We start from the raw sequence: 25,092 nt of genomic DNA on the forward strand, positions 1-25,092 counted from the left end.
CCATGTAGGTAGTAATTTCACCATCATTGAATGTGTTCAAGCAGATGCTGAGTGATGCCCACCCGGGACCAATAGAAATGGTAGTCCTGTTGTCAATGCAGTGATTGTAGTATTTCAGTTTTATTCAAACATTTTTGCTCACATATGCCCTAAAAGAATTTTGAATAGCTATATATCCCCTCACCTATTTTATTTTGTCTTTTAAATTTTTCATTGTAAAATGTTCCTTCATCTGTTTCAAACAGATGTCTTATATTTGTAAAATCATAGTTTTAAAATTTGCAAAGGGCCAGGTGCAGTGGCTCACACCTGTAATCCCAACACTTGGAGAAGCCGAGGAGGGCGGATCACTTGAGGTCAGCAGTTCAAGACAGCCTGGCTAACAAGGTGAAACCCCCGTCTCTACTAAAACTACAAAAAAAAAAAAAAAAAAAAAGCCGGGCGTGGTGGTGCGGGCCTGTAATCCCAGCTACTCGGGAGGCTGAGGCAGGAGAATTGCTTGAACCTGGGAAGCGGAGGTTGGAGTGAGCCGAGATCACACTGCTGCACTCCAGCCTGGGTGACAGAATGAAACTCCGTCTCAAAAAAAAAAAAAAAAGGTGCAAAGAATGTGATTTCTGGTGTACTACACATTATACACATGGCTTACATCTCTTTTTTTCTTTTTTTGAGACAGAGTCTTGCTCTGTCACCCAGGCTAGTGTGCAGTGGCATGATCCTGACTCACTGCAACTTCTGCCTCCCAGGTTCAAGTGATTCTCCTGCCTCAGCTTCCCGAGTAGCTGGGATTACAGGTGCCCACCACCACGCCCTGGTAATTTAAATCTATTTTTATTGCTTCAGAATCTTAGCATAGCTCATTTAGCTTGTTCTGTTAATGGAAAGTGCCTGTTCTATAACCTAATGACAAAGCCAGTCCTTACTATCAAACCAATCAGCCAAATCAGACGAACTTGTAGACGATTGTGCAGACCAGGCGTGGTGGGTCATACCTGTAATCCTAGCACTTTGGGAGGCTAGGTGGGCAGATAGCTTGAGGCCAGGAGTTCAAGACCAGCCATGGGCAACATGACGAAACCCCGTCTCTACAAAAACAAAACAAAACAAACACAAAAATTAGAATAAAAGTAGCCAGGCATGGTGGCGTGCACCTGTAGTCCCAGCTACTTGGGAGACTAAGAGTGGGAGGATCCTGCCGAGCCAGGAAGGTTAGTAGTAGTGAGCCATGCAGTCTCGCCACTGCACTCCAGCCTGAGTAACAAGTGAGACCCTGTCTCAAAAGCAGTTTGTCACCTGGACTACACAGTTGCCATTTTCTTTCTTTTCTTTTCTCTTTCCTTCTTCTTTTTTTTTTTTTTTTAACCAAAGCTCTCTTTTTTCAGGTCTTGAGAAAGAAAATTGTCCCAAACTCAATCTGGAAGAGAACTTTTAGGGCTGAGGTAATTTACAGTCTCTTCCAGAACGTAATCAGCAATCCTGATATAATGCTTGAGTAGTCTTTTTCTGCAAAGTTATGGTTTCCACCCAGCTGCCTGGCTGCTGAGACTCTATAACCAATAGTTCATTGTATCACTTTTATCTCTACCAAGAAAGAAGTCTTCGAATTGACTTGCTCAGGAGCTTCTTTCTTTGTGGAACTTGAAATAAAACCCCAGTACATGCTCCTACCTAAGCAATCTGAGAAGCGGTCTCAACTCTCTGGGAACTCTTCCCTTGAGAGCTATACATTCCTGAATTATTCTTTGGTTTGATGCCCAGAGGTTTTTACACCTTGGGGGTAGCACCCTCTGCTAAGATTCAGGGTGGGTTAGGGGTACACCTTTCTTTAGTAAGGTGGGAGAAGGACATTTATTTATTTATTTTAGAGACAGGGGTTTCACTGTGTGCCCAGGCTGGTCTCAAACTTCTGGGCTCAAGCAATCCACCCACCTCCACCTCCCAAAGTGTTGAGTGCAGCCAAGGCCGGGAACGGTGGCTCACCCCTATTATCCCAGTACTTTGGGAGGCCAAGGCAGGTGGATCACCTGAGGTCAGGAGTTCAAGACCAGCCTGGCCAACATGGTGAAACCCCCATCTGTACCAAAAATACAAAAATTAGCCGGGCATGGTGGTGGGCGCCTGTACTCCCAGCTACTCAGGAGGCTGAGGTAGGAGAATCACTTGAACCTGAGAGGCGGAGGTTGTAGTGAATCGAGATTGCGCCACTGCACTCCAGGCTGGGCAACAGAGCGGGACTCTGTCTCAAAAATAAATAAATAAAAAGAGTGCCGCTGTGAACCACCCCATCTGGCCAGGAAGGGCATTTATGAAAGAGGAAAGAGGCAAGAGGAGCCAAGTGTGACCTCTTGTTATTATTATTTTAAACTTTTTTCTTTTTTAGAGACAAGCTCTCACTATATTGCCCAGGTTGGTCTCAAACTCCTGGGCTCAAGGGATCCTCCCGCCTTGGCCTCCCCAAGTGCTGGGATTACAGGTATAAGCCACCGCGCCCAGCCCAAGTGTGACCTCTTAACCTCAGGAGCATTTTCAGGCAGATCATTTCCTGAAAGAGAAGTTGAGGTTTGGAACCCAAGTTCCTTAAAACTCAATACCCTGGGATGCTCTTGTATACCTCAAGCAACAAATATTTCCCAGTTTGATGGCCCTAAACTAGATGTGTCCTATATGCTTGGGGCAAAGGCTTATGTAAATGACCTAGAGAGTAATTTATCAGACATGATGTCAAGTGATTATTCTGAAGGCCCTTGGGGCAGCATCCTACTACATCTTTTCTAATTTCCCCAAAGTCCACACTTCTCAGTTCCAGAGAGATCATATGGTGCCCATTAAAAATAGTCTTTAGAGACCAGGCACAGTGGCTCACGCCTGTAATCCCAGCACTTTGGGAGGCCGAGGTGGGTGGATCACTTCAGGTCGGGAGTTCGAGACCAGCCTGACCAACATGGAGAAACCCCCGTCTCTACTAAAAATAGAAATCAGCCAGGAGTGGTGGCACATGCCTGTAATCCCAGCTACTTGGGAGGCTGAGGCAGGAAAATCACTTGAACCTGGCAGGCGGAGGTTGCAGTGAGCCGAGACTGTGCCATTGCACTCCAGCCTGGGCAACAAGAGCGAAATGCCATCTCAAAAAAAAAAAAAAAAGTCTCTCGAAGGCAGGCCTTGATTGAGTAGACTTGAAAGAAACAAGCTGTTCTGAATCTGGCCCCTAGGGGTTGGAGCATAAGAAACCTAAGGGTTTATTTTAAAAGGTAAATCTAAAAAAGTTATCATCTGAATCAAGACTTGTATGTATTTCATTAGAAGAAAGGCATTATTCTTTAAAATAATACTTTTGGTTTTGGCTTTTATCACTTGCAAATGTCAACTTTAAATTCTCACTTCTTCTCTTGGTCCAGATGTTATGGAAATGTCATTCTTTCCTACAAGTCATTACCAGGAAACACTTAGGTCTTAAAAGGTACACTGGGCTTTTCCCCACTGAGTTGTAGTTAGAAAGAATAATAAACATCATGAAATTCAAAACTAGGACAATATACCCAAAAAAATACTAACACAATAACCTGGGCTGCAAAACTTGTTTAGCAAGTTTCAGCTGGAGGTTAATTAAAATCGGCTTGGAAACCTCTTAAAATACAGATTGTAATGTAAACCACACACACAGCACCACCTAGATTCTTCCCTCAGGAGCTTTCTCCTCTCCACTTCCCTGGATTTTGGTGGGAACATTTCCCCAGAATTCCATCTGGTCTAGCTGAGACCATGGTGCCCCTGACCATAACACAAGCCTTTTTCTCCCATCTCAGGGGAGAAGCAAGAGGACAGTGGATAGACAGGCCCCTCCTTCACAGTTCTAACAGCACCCCCACATTCAGCTCCTTAAGCCTTTGAGCCCTTTTGGAAAGTGTGGTGGTATTGGAGTGGGGGTCGGGGGGAATGGAGGATTGTAAGAATTTCCCCCAGTGTTACATGTTTTTGGCCAGGCACAGTGGCTCATGCCTGTAATCCCAGCACCTTGGGAGGCCAAGGCAGATGGATCACTTGAGGCCAGGAGTTCAAGACCAGCCTGGCCAACATGGTGAGACTTTGTCTTTACAAAAATTAGTCAGGTGTGGTAGCATGTGCCTGTAATCCCAGCTACTCCAGAGGCTGAGGTGGGAGGATCACTTGAGCCTGGGAGCTCAAGGCTGTAGTAACCTGTGATTGTACCACTGCACTCAAGCCTGGGCGACAGAACAAGACCCTGTCTCAAAAAAAGAAAAAAAATACAGAGGAGTTTAAGTGACATTGTTCTGGACAGGACAAGAGAGCGCGAAGAGGTCAAAGAAAGAACAGGAGAAGGCAGAAATGCCGCCTGACATTGGACTCGCCCATAAGAGGCTATTGAACTGGCCGAACATTCTCAGATCTTAGCTCTGTATTTCTTCAGAAGTTCCTCAGGTTACCGCTATTATTCCTTTTGTCTGGGCTTGTTCAGAATGATTGTCAGCTAACACTCTGTTGGTGGATAAGCATCTGTGAGATGTACAGGAAACAAGGCCGAGTATAATTATAACATAATTCTATAACAACATTGCCCAAGACTGCCTCAGTACTATATGCCAGAGTACATCATGACTATCTTGCTGACAGGCATTTGGATGGCGATTAGTGTTGGATCCCGTCTGGGAATCAGGCTTGAAGCCAAAGAAACTGGAAAATGATTTTTGTCTTTTAACTCCTTGGAGGCCTGTGTGGAAAATTCAGAAGAGCAAATTTTTGTTTCTAGCAACAGAACTCATACATAATTTGGCCGGGCATGGTGGCTCATGCCTGTAATCCCAGCACTTTGGGAGGCCAAGGCAGGTGGGTCACTTGAGGCCAGGAGTTCGAGACCAGCCTGGGCAACATGGTAAAACCCCTTCTCTACTAAAAACACAAAAATTAGCTGGGTGTTGGGGCAGGCGCCTGTAATCCCAGCTACTTGGGGAGGCTGAGGCAGGAGAATCGCTTGAAACCAGGAGGCAGAGGTTGCAGTGAGCTGAGATTGCACCACTGTACTCCAACCTGGGCGACAGAGTGAGACCCCGTCTCAAAAACAAAACAAATGGCCAGGCACAGTGGCTCACGCCTGTAATCCCAGCACTTTGGGAGGCCGAAGTGGGCGGATCATCTGAGGTCCAGAGTTCGAGACCAGCCTGACCAACATGGAGAAACCCCGTCTCTACTAAAAATACAAAATTAGCCGGATGTGGTGGCGCATGCCTGTAATCCCAGCTACTCTAGAGGCTGAGGCAGGAGAATGGCTTGAACTCGGGAGGCAGAGGTTGCCATGAGCTGAGATTGCGCCATTGCACTCCAGCCTGGGCAACAAGAGCGAAACTCTATCTCAAAAAAAAAAAAAAAAAAAAAAGCAAACTCATAAGTAATTCAAGGAAGAGTAAACAAAGCTGGATGATTGCTGAGCCGCTTGCCTTGCCTCAAAGCTGCTATAGGGGCCAAGGGAAATCTTTCCCTTCGCCTTCTGACGGTTCACTGGAAAATCAACTGACAAAAGGCTGATTAGTAAGAGAAATGGCATACAAGCTTATTAATGTTCGCGGAGGGAAATCACAGAGTGATTACTGCAACCCACCTCCCAGGGGGTACAGAAGTTTATATACCATCCTGAGGTTACAGAAAGAATGGGGCTTGACAGCTGGGTGTGGTGGCAGGCGCCTGTAATCCCAGCTACTCGGGAGACTGAGGCAGGAGAATCGCTTGAACCTGGGAGGTGGAGGCTGCAGCGAGCCGAGATCACGCCACTGCACTCCAGCCTGGTGACAGAGCTAGACTCGGTCTCAAAAATAAATAAATAAATAAATAAAAATAAAAGAATGGGGCTTGGATCCTGGCAAAACAGGTTGGAAGAGAAGGCCTCTTCTAACCTGTTTAGGGGGAGAAGAGGAGGCCTGGCTAGCAAAGGGGGTCTTGTTATATAGATCAAACCTCATAAGTGGCAGCTCTTTTTCAGGCCAGACTCTCAGTTAATCTTTCCTAGATCCGGACAAGGGAGGGCCTCCGAGAAAGCAGGACTGCATCAATGCGGATTTTCTCTACACATACAAAGCTCCACAAAAGGCAGCTTTGCAGCTATTCTTGTATTTCCAGCCCTTCTGAATAGCCATCTTGAAATACGTCAAAGAAGTATGTTTTGGGGTGAAACATTTTGGTTTCCTTCACTGGTCTTTTGTGGAAGTGTCGAATTTTCTTGCAGAGCTGGCAGAGACATGTTGAGACAGGGAACAGTGGATAGGAAGCCCGCATTCTCCCTGTTCCTCGATGCCGAATGTAAGCACAGGCAAGACCTTTTCCAGGTTTCAAAGAAACAGTCTTAGCCCTAACGCGCCAGCAGTGTTTAATGAGGAAACACTACCATGAATGGTTAGTGAGTCTATACCATGAGTTGCAGTTCGTGAGGTATACGTGGAACCCAGCTACCCAGTTCAGATCTCAATCCTATTGCCTCCTGGTTGTATAACATAAAATAAATTGATTGGCACCAGGCATGGTGGCTCACACCCATGATCCCAGCACTTTGGGAGGCCGAGGCGGGCAGATCACCTGAGGTCGGGAGTTTGAGACCAACCTGACCAACATGGAGAAACCCCGTCTCTACTAAAAATACAAAAAATTAGCCGGGTGTGGTGGCAGGAGCCTATAATCCCAGTTACTCGGGAGGCTGAGGCAGGAGAATTGCTTGAACCTGGGAGGCGGAGGTTGGGGTAAGCCGAGACCACGCCAATGCACTCCAGCCGGGGCAACAAGAGCGCAACTCCGTCTCAAATAAATAAATAAATAAATAAATTTGCTTTCCACACCCTACCTTCCTCATACACAAAACGATGGCTTTGCTTTAAGGATTATATGACATAATCCAGGTATAATATGTGGGATGTAGAAAGTGTCCTATAATTATTAGCTTTCTTTTTTTCAATTAAACTGTGATTCTCAAAATGGGTGTCTGTTATAAGTAAAGAATGACATTAGAATTTATTTCTATCTCAGTTTCCCCCTAGAAAGGAGACTGGTTGATTCCATTCATTTAATGAATGTTCATGAAGTGCTTACTATGTGCCATGCATGGAATGAGTCCCTGAGGATACAGAAATTATGAGGCAGAGCCCCTGTCCCCAGGATGTTTACAGTCAAGAGAAGTAAACATTTTTGTGCACAATCTTATGCCAAAAGCATAAATAAATAAGTCAGAGGTCAAATAGTGTAGTTCAGTGGTCCCCAGTCCCCAGGCCATAGACCAGCACCTGTGTGTGGCCTGTTAGGAGTCAGGCCACACAGCAGGAGGTGAGCAGTGGACCAGTGAGCATTAGTGCCTGAGCTCAGCCTCCTGTCAGATCAGTGGTGGCATTAGATTCTCACAGGAGAGTGAAGCCTATTGTGAACTGCACATTGGAGGGATCTAGGTTGCACACTCCTTATCAGAATCTAAGGCCTGGTGATCTGAGGTGGAACAGTTTCATCTCAAAACCATCCCCCCCGTCTGTGGAAAAATTGTCTTCCATGAAATTGGTCCCTGGTGCCAAAAAGTTTGGGGACTGCTGGTGTTGCTCAACAGTTTAGAAAAGTGGCAGGAGGCCAGATGTGGTGGCTCATGCCTGTAATCTCAGCACTTTGGGAGGCCGAGGCGGGTGGATCATGAGGTCACGAGTTCAAGACCAGCCTGGCCAACATGGTGAAGCCCCGTCTCTACTAAAAATAGAAAAATTAGCCGGGCATGGTGGCAGGAGCCTGTAATCCCAGTTACTCAAGAGGCTGAGGCAGGAGAATTGCTTGAACCCAGGGGGCGGAGGTTGCAGTGAGCCAAGATCGCACCACTGCACTCCAACCTGGGTGACAGGGTGAGACTCCATCTCAAAAAAAAAAAGAAAGAAAGAAAGAAAAGTGGCAGGAGTGTGGTAGAAAAAGCACACAGTTGTGAAGGTACAAACCTGGTTGACAGCCCAGACCTGCACCCCCTGTAATGAATCCAAGTTGCTTAACCTCTCTGAGCCTCCATTTCCTCTTCTTTAAAATGGGCCTGGGCCAGGTGTGGTGGCTCACACCTGTAATCCCAGCACTTTGGGAGGCCAAGGGCAGCGGATCACTTTAGCTCAGGAGTTTAAGACCAGCTTGGGCAACATGGCAAGACCCCATCTTGCCAAAAAAATACAAAAATTAGCCAAGAGTTTGGTGGCATGCACCTGTGGTTTCAGCTACTCAGGAGACTAAGGTGAGAAGATCAATTGAGCCTGGGAGGTTGAGGCTGCAGTGAGCTGCAGCCACATCACTGCATTGCAGTCTGGGTGACAGAACGAGACCCTGTCTCAATAAAATAAAATACAATAAAATAAGATGGGCCTGATCCAGTGGTGTGCTGCAACCTGCTCCTACTGGCTTGGGAGAACCTATTGTTAAATATTCAGGAATTTTGTCAGCCAGTTGCTAAAACCATTGGTACACCGTTGGTGGAAGTATTTACACCATGGAAATCAGCCAAGTCTATAAATCAAGGATACCCCACCTCCAGCTGACTTACTAGCATACCACTGGAATACCCTACAATATTGTTATGGTCGTTCATGAAATAAAATCACAATGTCTGGCACATAGCAGATGCTCAATGTAGGGTTACTACAAATATATCACATAGAATATATGAATAATGTATATCTGCCAGGCACAGTGGCTCATGCCTGTAATCCCAGCACTTTGGGAGGCCAAGGTGGGTGGATCACCTGAGGTCAGGAGTTTGAGACCAGCCTGGCCAACATGGTGAAACCCTGTCTTTACTAAAAATACAAAAGAAGTAGTCAGGCATGGTGGCACATGTCTACTCTCAGCTACTCAGGAGGCTGAGACAGGAGAATCGCCTGAACCCGGGAGGCGGAGGTTACAGTGAGCTGAGATCGCGCCATTGCACTCCATCCTGGGTGAGAGTGAGACTCCGTCTCAAAAAAAAAAAAAAAAAAAAGCCAGCACTTTGGGAGGCCAAGGCAGGCGGATCACGAGGTCAGGAGATCGAGACCATCCTGGCTAACACAGTGAAACCTCGTCTCTACTAAAAATACAAAAAATTAGCCAGGCATGATGATGATGGTGGGCACCTGTAGTCCCAGCTACTCGGGAGGCTGAGGCAGGAGAATGGCGTGAACCCGGGAGGCGGAGCTTGCAGTGAGCCAAGACTGCACCACTGTACTCCAGCCTGGGCGACAGAGCCAGATGGAGTCTCAAAATATTTTTTAAAAAATACATAAAAATTAAAAATAAATGGTTTGTTTTTACTCTCATAAATAAAGAAAAGCCAGAATCTAATTCAATTTCCTTTGACTCCAAGTCAAGAGTTCATCAGACCCAAACTCCCTCTGGACCACGTCTCTGCAAACAGAGAGATTTGTTGTTGTGGATTTAGCTGTTTTGAAACCATTTTTATTGTCGTTGTTGTTATTGATTTACTGGATAGAAGAAAGCAGTATAAACACTGAAGTGGAAGAAGATAGTGTTGGCCCACAGCTGGTGGAACACTTCCTCAGGGAAGCCTGGAGTGAATGCCGCCACTCTCAAGCCCCACTTTAAAAGGATCTCCCTGCTGTGCCCGTGTTATTATCAAAACAGAGAACTGTGAACACCACCTGCTCCCAATAAATGTTGTTTCCCCTGGGAACCGCTGAAGCTCAGAATTACCTAGCCATTGATGTCAGGTCTGGGGGAGGAAATGTACTAGATGAGCCTGGGACAACTTAAAAGGGAAGAAGTTAACAAAGGCTTCTGGGGTCGCGTCCAAAGGACTCAACTCTGGAGCCAACTTGAAGAAGCTTTCACTGGACAATTAGGGAAATCTGAGCTTCAATAAGAAAAATAATGGCAAGTAATTAAGATACAGGAAATGCTAAGAGTCCTTGAGTTAATAATGATACTTCAGGCCGGGCACAGTGGCTTATGCCTGGAATCCCAGCACTTTGGGAGGCTGAGGCGAGAGGATTGCTTGAGTTCAGGAGTCCAAGACCAGCGTAGGCAACTTGGTGAAACCCCGTCTGTATATTATTTAGAAAAATAATAATGCTACTTGGAAGGAAAAAAAGCCTCATTGGAAGATGCTGGGGGGCACTAAATTCATTCTTTTGAAAACTAGTAAATAAAAGGGAGTAATTAAGCATTTATTCTGCCTCTTCTGGGTGAACTGTGTACCTCAGGGTAACAAAATATAAGATGGGGGAAAGTTCTCTTATTTTAATAATAATAACAACAACTTTTTATAGAGACGGGGTCTCACTATGTTGCTCAGGGTGGTCTTGAACTCCTGGGCTCAAATGACCCTCCCACCTCGGCCTCCCAAAGTGCTATGATGACAGGTGTGAGCCACGGCGCCCGGGTGGAAGTTCTCTTTATAGAAGTATTCTAGGTCATAAATAAAGAAGGAATGATAGAATTTCACCATTTTGCAACTCCTAATGAATCAGCAGACCTAAGTATTGGTATTAACAGCTGCTAGCAGCACAGAGATGACCAGGCATTATTTGCTTCTTGAGGGGAAAAACATCACCTATGAAATATTCTTGCCCAAAACTCAAACCTGAATCTGATCAAGTCTTATCTCTGATGACTTTGGCACTATTTTTTTTAACCAAACAAAAGCAGGCAGTATTGTATACTGGTTACAGCAGGATTTTTCAAACTTGAGCAACACAGACTCCTTTTAAAAGAAAAATATATAGGTCCTGGCGCGGTGGCTCACGCCTGTAATCCCAGCACTTTGGGAGGCTGAGGTTGCCTGTTCAAGACTAGTCTAGCCAAAATGGTGAAACCCCATCTCTACTAAAAAATACAAAAAAAATTAGCCAGGTGTGGTGGCGTGCGTCTGTAATCCCAGCTACTCGGGAGTCTGAGGCAGGGGAATTGCTTGAACCGGGGAGGTGGAGGTTGCAGTGAGCTGAGATTGCACCACTACATTCCAGCCTGGGTGATAGAGCGAGACTCTGTTTCAAAAAAAAAGAAAAAAAAAATATTCTCACAGACCCTCAGTGGTGCTTGAAATTATTATTATTATATTACTATAATTATACACTAGATGTGAATATTTTCTGTTTACTGCTCCTCTATAACTGTAAAACCAGTGTCCATTTATAAATCAAATACAAACAAAATTACCAAACTAATAACATTCAAATGAACAATGCTGACTTAATGTGATGGAAGATGTTTTTCTGTAATGAGTTGCTGCTTGCAAAGGAACATCGTACTGACTGCTTGGGCGGATATTCTTTGATTTCAGCACTGTATGGAGTGAGATGACAATTCTGCCTTGTTTTCTAAAAGCTTTTGAAAAGGTTCTTCTTTAGGCACTGTGATATGACTTCACTTGGTTTCGCTTGGCAAGAGCCAAGGTGAACAGCATAAACACAAACTGAAATGGTTGTACTAACAATTGTGACTAAGATTCAGTTATAAACTGCAAACTGCTTTTCCAGATCAGTGGGTCTCAACCCTGGCATCACCCCGGCATCCCTTTTTTTTTTTGAGACAGAATCTTGCTCTGTTGCCCAGGCTAGAGTGCAGTGGTGTGATCTCGGGTCACTGTAAATTCCACTTCCCAGGTTCAAGCGATTCTCGTGTCTCAGCCTCCCAAGTCACTGGGTTTGCAGGTGCATACCACCATGCCTGGCTAATTCTTGTATTTTTAGTACAGGCAGGATTTCACCATGTTGGCCAGGCTGGTCTCGAACTCCCAACCTCAAGTGATCCATCCGTCTCGGCCTCCCAAAGTGCAGGGATGACAGGCGTGAGCCACTGCACCAGGCCCCTGGCATCACTTTGGTATGTGCATAAAAATAGAAGTAAATTAGAAATCTCTCTCAGGGTGGGGCATTAGTATTTTTACAGTGCTTTCTAGGCCATTCTAATGTGTAGCCCATACTGAGAACCACTGCTTTTGATTATCCAGAAAATGCTTATACTGATTATTCTTTGGAGTAGAATCACACAGAAACACCGTATTCAATCATTCTTATAGAGACTGTGAGGTCATGTGAGACTATGGCAGGAAGCCCCAGGGGTTTGAGAAATTGGTTTGGAGCTTGATTCCCAGGTCTAGTTGTGTGACTGTGGGCAACTTAACTTCTCTTAGGTTTAGCTTCTCATTGTAAAAAGAAACTCATAATTGTGCCAATCTCATACAGTGGTTGTGAGAATTAGATGAGATAATAATGTATACAAAGTGCTAAACTGAAAGCCTGGTTCCTGATTAGTGCTTAATACATGTTAGCTCTTAGCTCTTATCACTAGTTTTTTTCTTTTTCTTTTTTTTTTTTTTTGAGATGTAATCTTGCCCTGTCGCCCAGGCTGGAATGCAGTGGCGTGATCGCGGCTCACTGCAACCTCCGCCTCCCAGGTTCATGTGAGCCGAGTTCGCGCCACTGCACTCCAGCCTGAGCAAGAAAAGCGAAACTCTGTCTCAAAACAAACAAAACAAAGATGGCACCAGTCAAGGAAACAGAATTCTAGGAGCAGACATGGTCACCTGCAGACTCAGAGGAAGGCCTTGGCTGTGACAGTCAGGGAGGAAGTTGCTTCACTCCTAGCAGGAGAAGTGGCTGGTTTCCCAGGGCGTGGCAGTTCCATCAGCTGCTGGTGAGCAGCCACTTGCTTCAATGAACCGTGATAAGCAGCATCCATTATTCTAGGTCCTCCTGGGTCCCCAGTGGAAAGGAGACTCACAGGAAGGGGTAGAGTGGGTCAAAGGCATTAATAAATCATTAGATTTCTTCTGAATTGTTTCTTCAGCATTTCTGTAAAAAAAAAAGACTCTACTTTCTTTCCCTAGAAAGACTACTCTGTGGAATGTAAGCAGTTGATGATCTTGGACTCTGGTTTTCCATGTTTATCATTGTTTGTTGTTTCTTTTCAGATAATTTCCCTGTAACATGTTTTCTTACTTGCCTGGTGACTTCAAACTTTATAGATTTGCTTTATAGTTCAGTATTTAAAAAGGTGTCTTTGTAATTGAGTTCAGCTAGTAGTGGGCTAATGCTGTGGTGTTTCAGCTTCTTTTTTTTGAGACAGAGTCTCACACTGTTGCCTGGGCTGGAGTGCAATGGTGCAATCTCTGCTAACTGCAACCTCCGCCTCCCGGGTTCAAGTGATTCTCCTGCCTCAGCCTCCTGAGTAGCTGGGATTACATGGGCCTGCCACCACGCCTGGCTAATTTTTTGTATTTTTAGTAGAGATGAGGTTTCACTATGTTGGCCATGCTGGTCTCGAACTCCTGACCTCATGATCTGCCTGCCTCGGCCTCCCAAAGTGCTGGGATTACAGGCATATGCCACTGCTCTCGGTCGGTGTTTCAGCTCCTAAATTTTAAAGTTGGCTGGGTGCAGGCTTACGCCTGTAATCCCAGCTCTTTGGGAGGCCAAGGTGGGAGGATCACTTGAGGCCAGGAGTTGGAGACCAGCCTGGGCAATGTAGCGAGACCTCATCTCTACAAAAAAATTTTTTTTAAAAGAGGAAAAGCTGGGCGTGGCAGTGCGTTCCTGTGGTCTAGCTACTTGGGATGCTGAGGCAGGAGGATTGCTTGAGCCCAGAAGGTCAAGGCTGCAGTAAGTTGTGATCGTACCATTGCACTCCAGCCTGGGCAATGGAGTGAGAAACTGTCTCAAGAAAAAATAAAATAAGGCCGGGCGCGGTGGCTCAAGCCTGTAATCCCAGCACTTTGGGAGGCCGAGACGGGCGGATCATGAGGTCAGGAGATCAAGACCATCCTGGCTAACACGGTGAAACCCCATCTCTACTAAAAAATACAAAAAACTAGCTGGGCGAGGTGGTGGGCGCCTGTAGTCCCAGCTACTCGGGAGGCTGAGGCAGGAGAATGGCTTGAACCTAGGAGGCAGAGCTTGCAGTGAGCTGAGATCCGGCCACTGCACTCCAGCCTGGGCGACAGAGCAAGACTCCGTCTCAAAAAAAAAAAAAAAAGAAAAAAAAAGAAAAAATAAAATAAAATTAAAATTAAAATAAATAAATTTTACACTTAAGGGACTTCTCTAAAGTGGATACAAAAACTTCATAAAAGCCTTCGTTTTCACAACACTGGGCCTTTAAGGCTAAGTTCTAAGAAAGAAGAGAAAACAAAGACTTATATTGTAACTTGGTGGTTAATTTAATTCATTCATATATTTAACCACAGTCAGCATGTAGTTGTTTTCCTCTAAGAGGCTCACTTTCCAAAACACAATTTGCAAAATATCTTACTTCTCCACAAGGCTCTTTGTGTTTGGTTACCCTTTTATTTTTGCCAGAGTTTCTCTTATGTAGTTACTCGCCTGCCTAATAGGCCCCTGGTTGATAATTGACTCTGTAAGCCCGTTTTCATGGCACGCTCTCTGAGTCACCAATAAATCCCAAAGCCCTCCTGTATTAAATATAATACAGGGCTACATCTTTATAAATGGCTACCTTCTAATCTAGGAAGCTGTAACAGACACTGATACGAAGGATTGCAGGACAACCTTCCCTTCGCCTGAGGAGCTCAGTATGGATTTCCTGGAGAACTCCGAGAGATACAGAGCATTGTTTTCAGGTATCTGACTTCTTTTGGAAAACATTTATCTTGGACATTAGTCTACAGTGGTTCTTATCAACTACCATTTTCATTATTGTGGAAATTAGTCAGTTTAGGAATTTGGGCCAATGCAATGAATAGTGAAAGGAGTTCACATATCTAACGGGAAAAGGTCTTTTCTTTTTCATTTCAGTCCTTAAGAAAGCATTTGTTTACTTCTTTATCCCCTGGCAGTTTTAAGGGCTATTGTTTCTCTGCTCTAAAAAATCCATTGTATTAACACAGGACTACAAATTCACCCTCCAAATAAGATGTTAATTTATCTGATTTATACTTGTGTCCAACTGGAGCTTTTGTTTGCAAGTTTCTTGTAAAAATGTGTACTTTTTCAGTACACGTAAGACACTAATTTCAGTGATCCACTTTACCTTCAAAATTATCTTGGTCAGGTGCTACGGCTCATACCTGTAATCCCAACACTTTGGGAGACCGAGGTAGGAGGATTTGAGACCAGACTCGGCAACTTAGCGAGACCCTGTCTCTATTAAAAATCAAAAAAATTAACCGGGCATAGTGGCATACACCTGTAGTCCCAACTACTTTTGGGAGGCTGAGGTGGGGAAATAGCTTGAACCCAGGAAGATAAGGCTGCAGTGAGCTGTGATCACACCACTGCACTGCAGCCTGGGCGAAAGAGTGAGAGACCTTGGCTCTATTAAAAAAAAAAAAAAAAAAGGCTTGTGTTGCATGAGGTTTTGGGGGACAAGATGTTTTTTCTTGATTTTCAATGTTTCATCCCACCTCCACATTTTACTTGTGTAATGATGAGTTTATTCATTGAGTGAGACCTTGGCTCTATTTAAAAAAAAAAAAAAAGTCTTAACGTAGCATGAGGTTTTTTAGGGACAAGATATTTTTTCTTGATTTTCAATGTTTCATAATCTCATCTCCACATTTTACTTGTGTAATGATGGGTTTATTCATTGTGGGCCTCAGTTTCTAACTTGGTTTTCAGCTCTTGAAAATTCCGTCAGATGCAGTGTATAGTGTCATCAATGTAAAAAGCCATGTTTTGCCAGGTACTGTGGCTGACCCTTGTAATCCCAGCACTTTGGGAGGCTGAGGCGGGTGGATCACTTGAGGTTGGGAGTTCAAGACCAGAGTGGCCAACATGGCGAAGCCCTGTCTCTACTAAAAATACAAAAATTAGCTGGGTACGATGGCACACGCCTATAGTCGCAGCTATTCAGGAGGCTAAGGCATGAGAATTGCTTGAACCCAGGAGGCAGAGGTTGCAGTGAGCTGAGATCACTCTACTGCACTCCAGCCTGAGCAACAGTGAGACCGTCTCAAAAAAAAAAAAAAAAAAAAAAAGTCATGTTTTACATGTTGCTAGGTATAAAACCTTGATAGTCAACTGGCTTCTATCCAGACTCTGTTAATACTGGAGTAACACATGACCATAAAAACTTTACATTGGGTTAAAAACTATTTTGAGCAATTCTATTTATCCAATGGCGTTTGTGGGTCATTTTTGTCTTTAACAGTAAGAAAAATGTGTAAGAAATAAAGAATTAGTAAAAATGCTTACACCAAACAATTAAATCAAAGAGTAGTTTATTAAAAAAGAATCAAAACAGAAACTCTAAGTACCAGTGTGTACATTGTACACATTTAAATGACTCACGAGAATGAAGTTTTTTTTCAAATATATTAAGATCACACCACCTTGTTGTTTATCGAAAGATATTCAAGGAGAAATATCTGACTCTCCAAACTGCATCTGAGATTGCCACTTTAAAACAGACCTCATTTCAAACATGCAACAACGCCACTGGTAATAAAGCTTTGGAATGGGTGCTCATTCTATTATTTCACTACAAACAGCATAGAAAGCAAGATAAGTTGGGAATTTATTCTAAAATAGAATGGAGGTTGTCATCTACACCAGCACTCCTCACTCCTCTGTTGCCATTTTTAGCAAGTACTGCTTGTCGATCTTGAACAGTCTCCAACCCTCTTCACTGGACAGATCAGAAGCACCTCTTCTTTTGTAGAAGTTGATGGATGGTTCATTCCATTCTGCTACCAAGAAGTGCATGCTGCTGCAGCGACACTTCATCGCAACCTATTATGAGAGAGTAAAACACAAACTCAGTGACGTTTCAACCTGCTTTCAAGACCCAATTTTTATTCCATCATTAAAATAATCCAGTAAACTTACAAATTTGGAAACCAAAAACTAAGACATACCCGGCTTAGATTCTTCAGAATTTCTGATCCTATGCCAAAGCCTAAGAAGAAAAAGTACAATTTAAAAAGTCATTGTAAGGATTTATATAACCCTGAACTCTCTTCAGACCCTCTGCTCCGAACTCAATCGTACCTCTATAATCACTCATCACGAAGAAGTCCTCAAGATACAGTAACTTGCCAATCCACGGGTCATAGGTAAAATAGTACATGGCAAAACCAACAATGCTGTGTCCTGTAATAAGAGTATCACATGAGATGTGGAGAAGGAAAACATTTCATAAAAGTTGCAGCTGCAGAATCAGAGGCCTATCATAGGTTTAAAAAAACATACATGCATGTATTACAGAAACAAACAGCCACGACTGTCTCATGATTTTTATGTGAGTGCAGTCCAGGCCACTGCTGGATGATCTCACTGTTCTGAAAACATGTATTTGCAAAAAGCACACATCAGAACTCACTGAAGTCAGGCTACAACTGTGGACTGGCCACTCTGCAGTCTGCTGGAAGCTCACACTCAGGAAGCGAGAACACTTTCATTACTTGCCAGAGCAAAATTGCTATGGTTTTAAACTCAACACACACATTATTCACATCCTACTGGTATACTGGTATGTTGACTTGGGAACAAGTCAGGTTTACACGGCAGTTCAGAATAGTAAATATTTGGAAGTTTACAAACTCTTGCTTCCTTAAAGGTCAGAACATCAGGCCAAAGTACAACGTTTAATTTCAGAACTTGCCTTCCAATTTACGCATTTTCAATTTGCTCTCCCCATTTGTTGAGTCAGAAGAGGCAGCACTGCCCAGAAACAGGTATTACATAACATGCACATTACTTTAAAAAGTACTCATCCCGTGTTTTCTGCTCATTTCTTCTAGCCTGAGGAACAGACGTCAGAAAAAAAGCAATCACCCAAACAACTTCCCCTTTTAGCTGAGCTGTCTTCTGACCAATCAACAGGGATCAGCCAAAAAAAAAAAAAAAAAAAAAAAAAAAAAAAAAAAAAAGGGGCATCTGACACCCTCTTAACAGGTGTCTACTATTCCAAATGGAGGCAAAGGTTTCAAATTAAACTTTCTAGCCATTTTATATTCCTTAGCAAACAGACAGGAAGCGAGTATCATAGTGGGTTTCTGATCTACCGTGTTTGAAGTGTGTGATAATAGGACCTTACCTCATTTATCATGATCATCTACTTTATTGTGTAAAGGATCTTTTAGTTACCTCCCCGCCCATCCATGTACACGGAAGGGCCATGTACATGGCGAAGCTAGAGACTGTAACCTGAAGATTGGGACAAATTAAAGAAAAAAATGTGATTTAACACAATTACAAAAACTGTTACTTTAGGGTCAAACAAGAACCATTTTATGAAACTGAATTACAACAAATGACATTATACCTAACTCTTCGGGGTCGCCACAGCACTTGTACTTACTTAAGCAGCTTAAACTCTTCAGAGTCTCCACAGCACTCTGATACTTACTTAAACAGCTCTTTTAACCTGCCCTAGTATTCTCAAGTGCAGCGTATCTAATTTTTTTTTTTCCTCAGTAGTTTGAACACTTGCTGGCTATTTTTTCTGTCCAAGTTCTCAGTAACTTCGGCCTGTGTAGTCAGTGGTTCTACACAGCCGACACTACTTCTTACATAACACTCGGTCTCTCTGGCTTCTGTAAAGGGAGAGGGGTTACCTTCCGGAGTCCAGTGCTCTTTGGGCACTTCTGCAACCAGGCAGTGGTAAAAGGGGTGCTCTCCAAAACCATCTTCTAGCAGATCTGCAAGAAGGGGGAACAGGGACGGTAATGGCCTCGGCGAAGGTGACAGGCACCGAACGCTTGTCCCCCGCCCCGCCACTGTTGAATTACCTTTTTCAGTTAAGATTACTTGTTCTTCCATGTATTCATATTTAGCCAGCTCCTGGGGGGATGCACATAGGAGAGAGAAAAGCAGAAAACAAAATGAGGCTCCGGCCGGCCAGCTCAATGGAAGGGAATGGGGCAGGCGGGGCGGGGTAGCGGCTGGGCCTGGGATGGGCGCAGAAAGGGGAACCGGCTGGGCTCTCACACCGGTCCAGACCTCGAGACGCGAATCACCCCACCCCGGGAAACGGAACCATCTCCACCCTACGCCACGGGAGGAGCTCGGGCTCTCCGCTACCTTGATCAGCCGCAGTATGTCACTGCAGTCGGCGGCAGTGGCTGGGCGGATCACGAATTTAGCCATTTTCGTCTTTTGCTTTTCTTCCCTTTGCGGACCAGGCCCCTGTACTTGAATAGTAGGAGGAGGTGGTTCCTCATTCGTCTCCCGGGAGCGTCCTCTTCTCAGTCAGGCTGGCACCATGACCCAGGGAACCTCGGCGAGTGACTGATAAACCTTAGTCGACTTGCGACTAAGAGCTGCGCACTTGAACATTGGCCCGGCTCGGCTTTTAAGCGCAAAGAAGCCCCGCCTCGGGCCGTGAGGTGGGGACCTCTCATCCAATGAGGCCGCGGCCCCGGGGCGCATCGTTTCCTCTCCCAGGCACCACCCTGTCTTCCGGGCGCCCGTGTGAACCCGGGGGACAAAAGTTGGGGATGCGGGGCGCGCTGTGGGATTCGCTAGCGGCGCCCTCTAGTGGCACTTCGTGGAGCCTTGGCAGAAACCCTACTGGGAGCCGGTGTGTCCCCAGTAACCTTTGCAAATGAAAGAGGGGAATTCCTTCTGCGGCCCCCCGACAAGTGACCTTTCTCTTTTCTCCTTGGCCAGTCAGGGAAGCAAACTCAGGAACCCTGGACTTAGGAGATGGGAGGAAGATTAAAGCGGCAGTTCTCAAAGTGTGATCCGGGAGACCCTGCAGATCCCAAGATTCTTTGTAGAGTTTCGGTGGCAGAACTAGTTTTAGAATAATAGACGTCATTTGCCTTTTAAACTCACGATGGAATTTTCCAGAGGCGACCTGATGTCTAATGATGACACTGCTCTTATGACCAAAGGAATGTGAGCTCGTATATTCTTGCGGTTTTTAGAATTTCCTAAGGTAGGTTATTTAGATTTCCCAATTATCTTTTTTTCTTTATACTTGTAGTTTCTAGAGTTGACAGCATTTTTTTTCTCACTTTTCTAACCTTCTTATATCTTCTTAAATCTCTGATCTTCCTCGACACTTGATCTTGACACCTTTCCTTCTGCCCGAGGTACATTCTTTATAATTTGCTTTAGTAAAGATTTGCTTTTACTAAACTTTCTCAGTTTTGCTTATCTGAATGTGTCTTTAATTCATCTTATAATTCCTTTTTTCAGACTAGTCAAGTGCAGTAGTGAGAGTAAAATAAGGATTTTGGTCTGTTACTGACTGTGAACAATCAACTGAGATAACTCACTACCTTTGGACCAGCCCATCTTACAATTCTTGAAGGGTTTATTTCACTGTTTATAGATTTTGAGGTTCAGAAGTTTTCCTCTTTCAGCACATTGATGTTATCTGTCTTCTGACTTCGGTTGCTGTTGAAAGTTGTTGTAATCCCTACTTGCTCCATCCTCTATGCTTCATTTCCTTTAACATTTTTTTGAAATAATTATACATTTACAGAATATGTGATGATGTCATTACTCTGGTGAGGAAAAAAATATGTGCTTGTGTATTCCTATGTTTTTTACAATTTTCGAAGGTAAGGTCTTTGGATTCCTTGATAAGTATTTTTTTTTTTTTTTTTTTTTTTTGGTAGAGACAGGGTCCTCACCATCTTGCTCAGGTTGGTCTCGAACTCCTGGGCTCAAGTGCTCCTCCCACCTCGGCCTCCCAAAGTGCTGGGATTACAGGTGTGAGCCACCGCAACTGGCTGGATTCCTTGACAAGTTTTAAATGTTCTGAAACCAGAGTGTTTGGGAACATTTGGATTCGAGTATAGCTACTCCTGTATTGTACCTCCTGGCCCAAGTATTCAAGCCTTTGTGGAATGAAATGACTTTTCTTTTACAACTCACTTTCCCAGACAGACCCTGCTGAAGGCCTTACTTCAACAGCCCTGCCTGGGTTCAGAAATGAGTCAGAGGATGATTTTCACAGTGATGAAAAGCATAAGAGGGGCCTGCAGTGTCTGCAGTCTGTAGAAGGAGGGATCAGACTATCACCAAAAAACCACCCGTAACATTCAACAAGTGATTCTCTGCCTTTGCTAGCAATATCCTGTATGTAGAAAAGAAAACAGAAGTAGATTCTCTGTTACCCTTCCTGCCCTAGGGGGATTCCATGGTTAGTGAGTCACCCTGGGAGTTTATGAAACTCAAATGTCTTTCTCAAAGATCTTTAAAAATCGCTTTGATTCTCAACTGCCTAAGTTACAGCTACTAGTCTTTCCTGACAGTGTTGGCTAGACCTTATGGATGACCAGACGGCTTTTTCCTCCTCTGCTTCTGTCTAAAATGTCAGGACTTAGGAGAGCTTGTTATACATTTCAGTAATGTATACCGGTAACAGTACTGTTACCGGTAACAGTAAATTAGACCGCTATGACTAAGCACTAGTGATAGCTGCGTAACTAAAGCAAAACCAAAGCCATCTTCTGTTTGGGTTGCTTAATTTAATAGAATAGGATTGTTTTGGCCAGGCGTGGTGGGTCACGCCTGTAATCCCAGCACTTTGGGAGGCCAAGGTAGGCGGATCACGAGATCAGGAGGTCAGGAGTTCGAGACCAACCTGGCCAACATGGTAAAACCCTGTCTCTACTAAAAATAATTTTTAAAAATTGGGCATGGTGGTGTGTGCCTGTAATCCCAGCTACTCAGGAGGCTGAGGCAGGAGAATCGTTTGAACCCGGGAGGTGGAGGTTGCAGTGAGCCAAGATCACGCCATTGCACTCCAGCCTGGGCAACAGAGGCAGAACTCCGTCTCAAAAAAAGAAAATTAGTGATTGTTTCATTAAAATACATTATAATTTTTTCTGTTTATTTTGTTTTTCTGGTTTAAGTTTCTTCTCTCTCTCTCTCTCTCTCTCTCTCTCTTTCTTTTTTTTGATGAAGTCTCACTCTGTCACCCAGGCTGGAGTGCAGTGGCGTGATCTCCACTCACTGCAACCTCCGCCTCCGGGTCAAGCCATTCTCCTGTCTCAGCCTCCTGAGTAGCTGGGACTTCTAGCCTGCCACCACGCCTGGCCTAATTTTTTGCATTTTTTAGTAGAGACAGGGGTTGCCCCTTCATTGGTCGAGCTAGTCTCAAACCCTGACTTCCAGGTGATCCACCTACCTCGGCCTCCCAGTCTGGCGTCGAGAAACCACTGGATTTCTTGATCTTTTGCTTTGCTTTATCCTTATGACAAGAAGAACCTATTCTGAAAAACAGATGGTGGCCGGGAGGGGTGGCTCATGCCTGTAAACCCAGCACTTTGGGAGGCTGAGGTGGATGGATCGCTTGAGCCCAGGAGTTTGAGACCACCATGGCAACATAGGGAAACCCCGTCTGTACCAAAAATACAAAAATTAGCTGGGTGTGGTGGCGTGTGCCTGTATCCCGGCTGTTAGAGCTATTAGCCTCCCAGCTTGGGAGGCTGAGGTGGGAGGATCGCTTGAGCCCAGGAGGTAGACGCTGCAGTGAGCCATGATCATGCCACTGCACTCCAGCCTAGGTGACAGAGCGAGACCCTCTCTCAAAAAAACCAAAAGAAAACAGACAGCTAAAAAAGCCCACTGTGACTGTGTTTGTGGACATGAAGAAGCCTAGAACCCTAAGAAATTTGAATGTTTTTCGTGGCAGTGAATCACATTATACTTTTCCATTGTCATGAATGGATAGATGCAACCAGCATTACATTTATATATTTATTATTATTATTATTTTTTGAAACAGAGTCTCACTCTATTGCCCAGGCTGGAGTGCAATGGCACAATCTCGGCTCACCGTAACCTCCACCTCCTAGGTTCAAGTGATTCTTCTGCCTCAGCCTCCCACCTGCCACCATGCTCAGCTAATTTTGTATTTTTGGTAGAGACGGGGTTTCACCACGTTGGCCAGGCTGGTCCCAAACTCCTGACCTCAGGTGATCCACCTGCCTTGGCCTCCCGAAGTGCTGGGATTACAGGTGTGAGCCACCACGTCCAGCCATATATATATATATATATTTATTTATTTATTTATTGAGACGGAGTTTTGCTCTTGTTGCCCAGGCTGGAGTGCAATGGTGTGGTTTCAGCTCACTGCAGCCTCTGCCTCCCAGGTACAAGCAATTCTCCTACCTCAGCCTCCCAAAGTAGCTGGAATTATAGGTGCGTGCCACAATGCCTGGCTAATTTTTTGTATTTTTAATAAAGAAGGGGGTTTAGCTATGTTGGCCAGGCTGGTCTCAAACTTCTGGCCTCAAGTGATCCACCTGCCTCGGCCTCCCAAAATGCTGGGATTATAGTCATGAGCCACTGTGCCCAGCCTCCTTCATCCGTTTTTAAATTGTGTTATTTATTGTTTTGGGTTTTTGTTTTTTTGTTTTTTTGGGTTTTTTTTTGGAGACGGAGTCTAGCTCTGTCGCCCAGGCTGGAGTGCAGTGGTGCAATCTCAGCTCACTGCAACCTCTGCCTCCCAGGCTCAAGCAATTCTCCTGCCTCAGCCTCATGAGTAGCTAGGATTACAGGCGCCTGCCATCATGCCTGGCTAGTTTTTGTATATTAGTAGAGATGGGGTTTCACCATGTTGGCCAGGCTGGTCTTGAACTCCTGACCTCAGGTGATCTGCCCACCTTGGCCTCCCAAAGTGCTGGGATTACAGGAATGAGCCACGGCGCCTGGCCTAGCCAAAACTTAAGGTCTATTTCCTACCAAGCATCGTGCTTGGGGAGTGTCAAAATAAATATGGCATAGTACCTGCCCTCTGGGGACTCACAATTCATTGTACAAGCCCCGCGCCAAGGTACTGGTTCTGGTCGGAAAGGATCCAGCCTTCTGGAGAAAAAGGACAGGTACAATTAGAACTGAGGGGCAGATACACGATTCGTGACCCATTCTGTGTGAATTACCTCCTCCGGGCAGCCCTTCCTCTCTCCCCTCCTGAGACTGTGTCTAAAAGGAAGACTACTGCCTATCACTCACCTCAGAGATCAAGCCTTTAACTCCTTATAAACACTTAGGGTATCTGAAAAGTGCAGTCAACCATCCTTAGGCCTCCTAAAGTATCAGCTCTTGGGTGGGCGCTTTGGCTCATGCCTGTAATCCCAGCACTTTGGGAGGTCGAGTCGGGTGGATTGCTTGAGCCCTGGAGTTTGAGACCAGCCTGGCCAACATGGCAAAACCCCACCTCTACAAAAAATACAAAAGTTAGCTGGACATTGTGGTCCATACCTGTAGTCCCAGCTACTTGGGAGGCTGAGGTAGGAAGATCACACTACTCCGAGAACTTAGCTTCTGAAATGCCACTCCTACACATCTTGGGTTTATTCGTTTCTTTTTTTTCTTTTTTCTTTTTTTTTGAGTCAGGGTGTCACTCTGTCTCCAAGGCTGGAGTGCAGAGGTGCGATCATAGCTCACTGCAGCCTCAAACTCCTGGACTCAAACAATCCTCTCAACTCAGCCTCCTATGTAGCTGAGACTATAAGTATGTGCCACCTGGCTGGGCACGGTGGCTCACACCTGTAATCCCAGCACTTTAGGAGGACAAGGCGGGCATATCACGAGGTCAAGAGATTGAGACCAGCCTGGCCAACATGGTGAAACCCCATCTCTACTAAAAATACAAAAATTAGCCAGGTATGGTAGTGCACGCCTATTGTCCCGGGAGGCTGAGGCAGGAGAATAGCTTGAACCTGGGAGATGGAGGTTACAGTGAGCTGAGACTACACCACTGCACTCCAGCCTGGCGACACAGCGAGACTTTGTCTCAAAAAAAAAAAGTATCTGCCACCATACCCAGCTAATGTTTTACTTTTTGAAGAGATGGGGTCTCACTATGTTGCCCAAGCTGGTCTCAAATTCCTGGGCTCAAGTGTTCCTCCCACCTTGGCCTCCCAAAGTGCTGGGATTACAGGTGTGGGCCACCATGCCTGCTTCACGTCTTGGGTTTGTATACCTAGATTGTCCTCAGGTTTATGATTCTACACCTGATCTTATTAGAATTCAGTCGAATTTGTCTTTAATTCTCCATTTTCTCTTTGAATTCTGACCCTATCCCACAAGGAGTTTTTTTCCTCCCTAATCCCTCTCCTCTCAGCCTCTTTTCAGAATCATCTGCAAACCAGTTCCAAAAATGGCTTTTATTTAGCCAAGAGGCTCATATAGTCTGAGCAACAGAAAGTAAAGATATATAGTCTGAGCA

The 25,092-nt window shown here is 44.8% G+C and overlaps 2 protein-coding genes across 2 annotated transcripts in view; one reads left to right on the plus strand and one right to left on the minus strand.

The window, feature by feature from the left end:
* Positions 1 to 16,160: 16,160 nt before the first annotated feature.
* On the minus strand, positions 16,161 to 19,324 carry SAT1 (spermidine/spermine N1-acetyltransferase 1). The gene is made up of 6 exons (XM_009197340.1): positions 18,981 to 19,324; positions 18,689 to 18,740; positions 18,515 to 18,598; positions 16,947 to 17,048; positions 16,814 to 16,854; positions 16,161 to 16,688 (listed from the first exon to the last, which is right to left on the minus strand). Exons 1-6 carry the CDS (start codon positions 19,044 to 19,046, stop codon positions 16,518 to 16,520), a joined length of 516 nt encoding a protein of 171 aa, XP_009195604.1. The 5' UTR covers positions 19,047 to 19,324; the 3' UTR covers positions 16,161 to 16,517.
* A 166-nt stretch (positions 19,325 to 19,490) lies between these two features.
* The window catches only part of ACOT9 (acyl-CoA thioesterase 9), a 74,265-nt gene continuing 68,663 nt past the window's right edge, over positions 19,491 to 25,092 (plus strand). The window contains exon 1 of the mRNA XM_017953828.3: positions 19,491 to 19,839. The gene's annotated coding sequence lies outside the window, so the exon portion shown is untranslated. The remainder of the gene's footprint in view (positions 19,840 to 25,092) is intronic.

Source organism: Papio anubis, chromosome X (assembly GCF_008728515.1).
Source record: "Papio anubis isolate 15944 chromosome X, Panubis1.0, whole genome shotgun sequence".
In the NCBI taxonomy this organism is placed as follows: domain Eukaryota; kingdom Metazoa; phylum Chordata; class Mammalia; order Primates; family Cercopithecidae; genus Papio; species Papio anubis.

What these genes read in the sequence shown, in the direction of transcription:
- SAT1 (XM_009197340.1), bottom strand. Translation starts at nt 19,046, where the DNA reads ATGGCTAAATTCGTGATCCGCCCAGCCACTGCCGCCGACTGCAGTGAC. An exon ending in ACATACTGCGGCTGATCAAG is followed by an intron (nt 18,741 to 18,980) that starts GTAGCGGAGAGC and finishes GCATCCCCCCAG; the next exon opens with GAGCTGGCTAAATATGAATA. An exon ending in AGTAATCTTAACTGAAAAAG is followed by an intron (nt 18,599 to 18,688) that starts GTAATTCAACAG and finishes CCCTTCTTGCAG; the next exon opens with ATCTGCTAGAAGATGGTTTT.